This window comes from Chrysoperla carnea, chromosome 5 (assembly GCF_905475395.1).
Source record: "Chrysoperla carnea chromosome 5, inChrCarn1.1, whole genome shotgun sequence".
NCBI classification, from domain to species: domain Eukaryota; kingdom Metazoa; phylum Arthropoda; class Insecta; order Neuroptera; family Chrysopidae; genus Chrysoperla; species Chrysoperla carnea.
Window position 1 is genome coordinate 72,047,717 of NC_058341.1, and position 4,479 is coordinate 72,052,195.

At 27.9% G+C, this 4,479-nt stretch overlaps 1 protein-coding gene across 1 annotated transcript; it reads left to right on the forward strand.

The window, feature by feature from the left end:
* Positions 1-640: 640 nt before the first annotated feature.
* LOC123301399 lies at positions 641-1,846 on the forward strand. Its single transcript, XM_044884137.1, has 2 exons — positions 641-1,004; positions 1,110-1,846. Exons 1-2 carry the CDS (start codon positions 641-643, stop codon positions 1,844-1,846), a joined length of 1,101 nt encoding a protein of 366 aa, XP_044740072.1.
* Positions 1,847-4,479: the final 2,633 nt, after the last annotated feature.

A 4,479-nucleotide genomic window follows, 5' to 3' on the forward strand; every position in this document is an offset into this window, starting at 1 on the left:
CGGTTGGAACCTACGAAATACATGATATTAATCAATATGTACAAGAGTTTCTCCAACAATACAATAAGGACAAAACAAAAAAAATTATATTAACAATTCAAGCGAATAACAATACTTTACAATGTGAAGTGATGTGTAGTGAAAAAGTTTATTTTAATAAACCGAATTCGATTGGTTCATTGTTGGGTTTCAGTAAGCGTGAATTAGAAGCAAATCATTTGCATTCATCAGATTTACCCGTAAATATTAACAAAGTAGACGTTATCCGTATCGAGAGCAATATTACAACGGGGGCTTATATTAATGACAAATTGGTGCATACATTACACGAATTCTATCCGATGGTGGAACCAGGCTATAAAATAGTGGAAGTTCCACAAAATATGATCTATTTGCCCGTGAACGTTAAAAAGCTAACATCTCTAACAATTAAAATTACTGATCAAAACGGTAACTTAATTGACTTTCGTGGTGAGAATATTATCGTACGTTTACATCTATGCCATGATAACGTACAACAACAATAGACGACAACAATACAGTATCAAGCCGTCATCATCATCAACGAAAAAAAACATTGGAAAACTAACAACAGAGAACAGGGACTTTTTGAAAAGTTTGGGATTTGTTTTAAAAAACAATGAATAGTGCTGAAATGTTGAATATATCTGATGGCGTTCACTTTGATGAGAGTATTACAAAAATTGAGTACCACAGCTATTCACCATTTTTATCGACGTTTAACAACAGTGATGAAATACGAATTTGTATTCAAAATCAAAATTTAAATATTTTGACCTGTGAAAGTTTCCTCTACATAGAGGGGACTGTGAAAAAAGTTAGCGATTATACAGTATCAGCTACCGCCAAATTGGTAAACAATTATCCTGCTTATTTATTTGAAGAAATACGCTATGAAATAAATGGTATTGAAATTGATCGTGTTCGAAACGTTGGACAAACCTTAACATTAAAAAATTATATCTCACTTAATGATAATGAAAGTAAATTGCTTTTAAATGCTGGTTGGTGTATTGAAAATAATATTGATTTCTCCGATGGTAATATTAATATTTGTATGCCATTAAAGAGAATTTGAGGCTTCGCAGAAGATTATACGAAAATCATTCCAAATGTTAAGCATGAATTAATTTTGAATCGTGCTCGGAATGATTTAAATGCAATTATATCGCCAACTGATGATATGAAATTTGAAATTACAAAACTACAATGGCACGTTCCACTCGTTCAACTTCAGGATGGGCAGAAAATATTATTATATAAATTTATCAATAGTGGTAAATCAATTAAGATGAGCTTTCGAAGCTGGGATATGTATGAATATCCAGTTCTTCCAACTACAACACACCAAGTCTGGGCAGTAAAATCATCAACACGTTTGGAAAAGGCCAGATATGTTATCTTCGCTCTACAAACAAATCGACGAAATTTGAAGGAGAAGGATGCAAGCCGTTTTGATCATAGTAATTTGACTGATATAAAAGTGTTTTTAAACTCAGATGTGTATCCATACAGTGATCTTAATACAGATTTTCAAAATAATCGATATGCCTTACTATACGATATGTATTCCAAATTTCAAGAATCATATTATAAAACCAACAGCCAACCACTCTTAACACCCGCACAATTCAAAGAAATAGCTCCCATTGCTCTCATAAATTGTTCACACCAAATGGATGAAATAAAGATTGGACCAGTGGATCTTAAAATTGAATTCAAATGTAAATCTAATATTCAACCTAATACTAGTGCATATTGCCTAATTTTACATGATCGTATTGTCGAATATAATCCACTTACAAATGATGTAAAAAGATTATAAATAAAAATTATATTATTATTTAAAATAAATTAGTTTCCTTTTTCCCTTTTATCAACTTCCTGTTTACAGGTTTTTAAATTTAAACAATAATAACCACATACATCCACAAAAAAAATTTGGAGATAAAATTAGCTTGTATAAATAGGACTTTGTAGTATGCAAAATTTGATGGAAGCATTACAAAAAACGGATGACTAACAAAATATACACAATACTAATTGATCAACACATTATTTTTTTTTTTTTTGCTTATACTTAAAATTAATAGTAAAAAAAAAAACATTCATATAGATTTTAAATGTATTCCGTTGCCAAGTGTGTCGAGAGGTCTTCATTGTTCATATATACCAATGCGACAACTTCCATTCGGTGTGTGATGGATGTTATTTTTTTCCAATCGCATCAAACAGCGCTGCAATAGATAGATGTCCTATATGTCGCAAACATAAAGAATTTACAAAAAATCAAGTATTGGAGAGGATGATGGCTATGGAGGTTGTGTGTCCTAACGATATGTGTGGGAAGAAATTACCAATATCTAAATTTCGAGATCATGAGAGTGATGACTGTGTGAGCATGGCTATCACACGATGCATACTCCCATTGTGTAATTGGAAAATGTTTACGAACTCTCAAGATTATATTAAACATCTTCTTCTCTTCCATGGAATTCAGACACATGATGTTATCGATACAGCGGAGCAGCTTAATTTGTTATTAGAATACAAAAATAATGAAGGATGTAAAGAAATTATGAAATTTATTCGATTCGGTGAGAATTTTTTTTATATTCATTATAGTAATGAATTATTAGAGGTTGAATTTAAAATAGTTCCCATCATATTAAAAAATAGGTTAGCTATTGAAATATGCTTTTGTGATGTAGATACTATGTTATCATTTAAAAATATTTTAAGGGCTAAAACCAATTTTGAATTTTCCATATCATACAAACAAATTCAAAGATTGTTTTCTGATGGGACAGAAAAGCGGGTTTTTCAGTTTTTGTGCAATATTATTAGATAAAAAATTTTTTTACATCCTACGTTTTTTATCATAAAATGTTTATCGTCTTTCAAATAGTACTTGTAGATATCTTAAAAAAATTTTGATAAGCTTTATTTATATAGGTTTATTTTAAGAAACCTAGAATTTATTTTTTTTTTAAATTACATGATCGAAAACTAAATTTCGATCATGTTTTTTTTTATTGTAAAAATCTGTTGTGTACATTATGGCTACTCCAGTTAATTTGTTTTCGTTGTATAATTTAAAAAAATCCAACCATTTTTGATCAAAATCAGATTGATAAATGTAACAATTAGTGCTGATCTATGTTCAGGACAAAAAGGTAAATCCTTATGTTTAAAAATGGGTTTTTTTAAAATTACATTATTTTAACAGAATAACTTTGACTGCAAATCATTTTGTCACACTCTTCACTATGTTTTAAAAGTTTTTGTTTCAATGAACTAATTAGATTGATTAGAATGAACTAATTAAAAACTAATTTTAAATAACATTTACTTTTTAAGCCCATCCCATTGCGTATTCCCTATGTTCATAACAGGGTTCACAATGTTTAAACACTTGTTGTATATTATTTGGTAAACTATTCCAAGCATGTGTAATTATTTTATAACCATAGTTTTTTAAAGTATAAAAACTGATATTTTTATATATTTTTAAAAATGTTTTTTCAGTCAAACAATTTAATAATTGCGTTTCATTATCAAATAAATAAGTTATATTCATTTCGTAGTTAACAGTCCCTGCATTATATTGTTAATGCTTGGATGTTGACCCAACAAGTTAACAACTTCATCTAATAATTCATCGATTTCTTCATCTGACTGTAATTTATAATGACCGCACGCGAATGTATCCGTAATTTTATAAATTTCTAAATATTAAGGAAAAACATTAAAAAAATTACTGAAGGTAAAAATACATTTAATTTGATAAAAATTAAAAAATTATATTGAAAGATTATACCTAATAATTAATGGTTTACACTTTTACATTATTTATTGTATTTTTAAATTACATTTATTAAAAACTAATTTTTCCAGTACAAAAAATTTATTTTTTATTTTTAACTACCTTGTATTTTTCCAAATACTTCAATTCATTGTTCATTAAAACTTTCAGATACTGAACCATTTTCAAAGTTTTAGTTTTTAATTTTCCAACAAAAATATTTTCCGTAGTTCCATAAAACTTTTCATGGTGTAGAAATATTGAACCATCATCAAAATTGATATAAAAATATTTTATATTTTCTATGTATTTGATTACAAAGAAATCGATAATTTCCATATTTATAATATGTAAAATTTTCGTGTTAATACTTATTACATTTTGCACATGATGCTGAATATTAAACCGATCGTTAATACTACGTCTTTTACGATCCTCCTTTAGATGCTCATATTCGATGTCATCCAACCGTTCATTAGGTTTTATCACTTCCATTATTTTTTTTAACGTATCGATTTGATTATCGTTTCTAGTAAAATTACTACCAAAAAAATCTCTCGAATTTTTCTCAAATGCGTCTGATATACTTATTAGATCTGTTTCATTTTTTGAATTGTAAAAATTATTATAAATTTTTTGAATTGATCCATGAT

Excerpts from the sequence above, each read along its gene's own strand:
- LOC123301399 (XM_044884137.1), top strand. The coding sequence starts at position 641 with ATGAATAGTGCTGAAATGTTGAATATATCTGATGGCGTTCACTTTGAT. Across the intron at positions 1,005-1,109 it reads CTCACTTAATGATAATGAAA|AAGATTATACGAAAATCATT; the intron begins GTAAATTGCTTT and ends GAGGCTTCGCAG.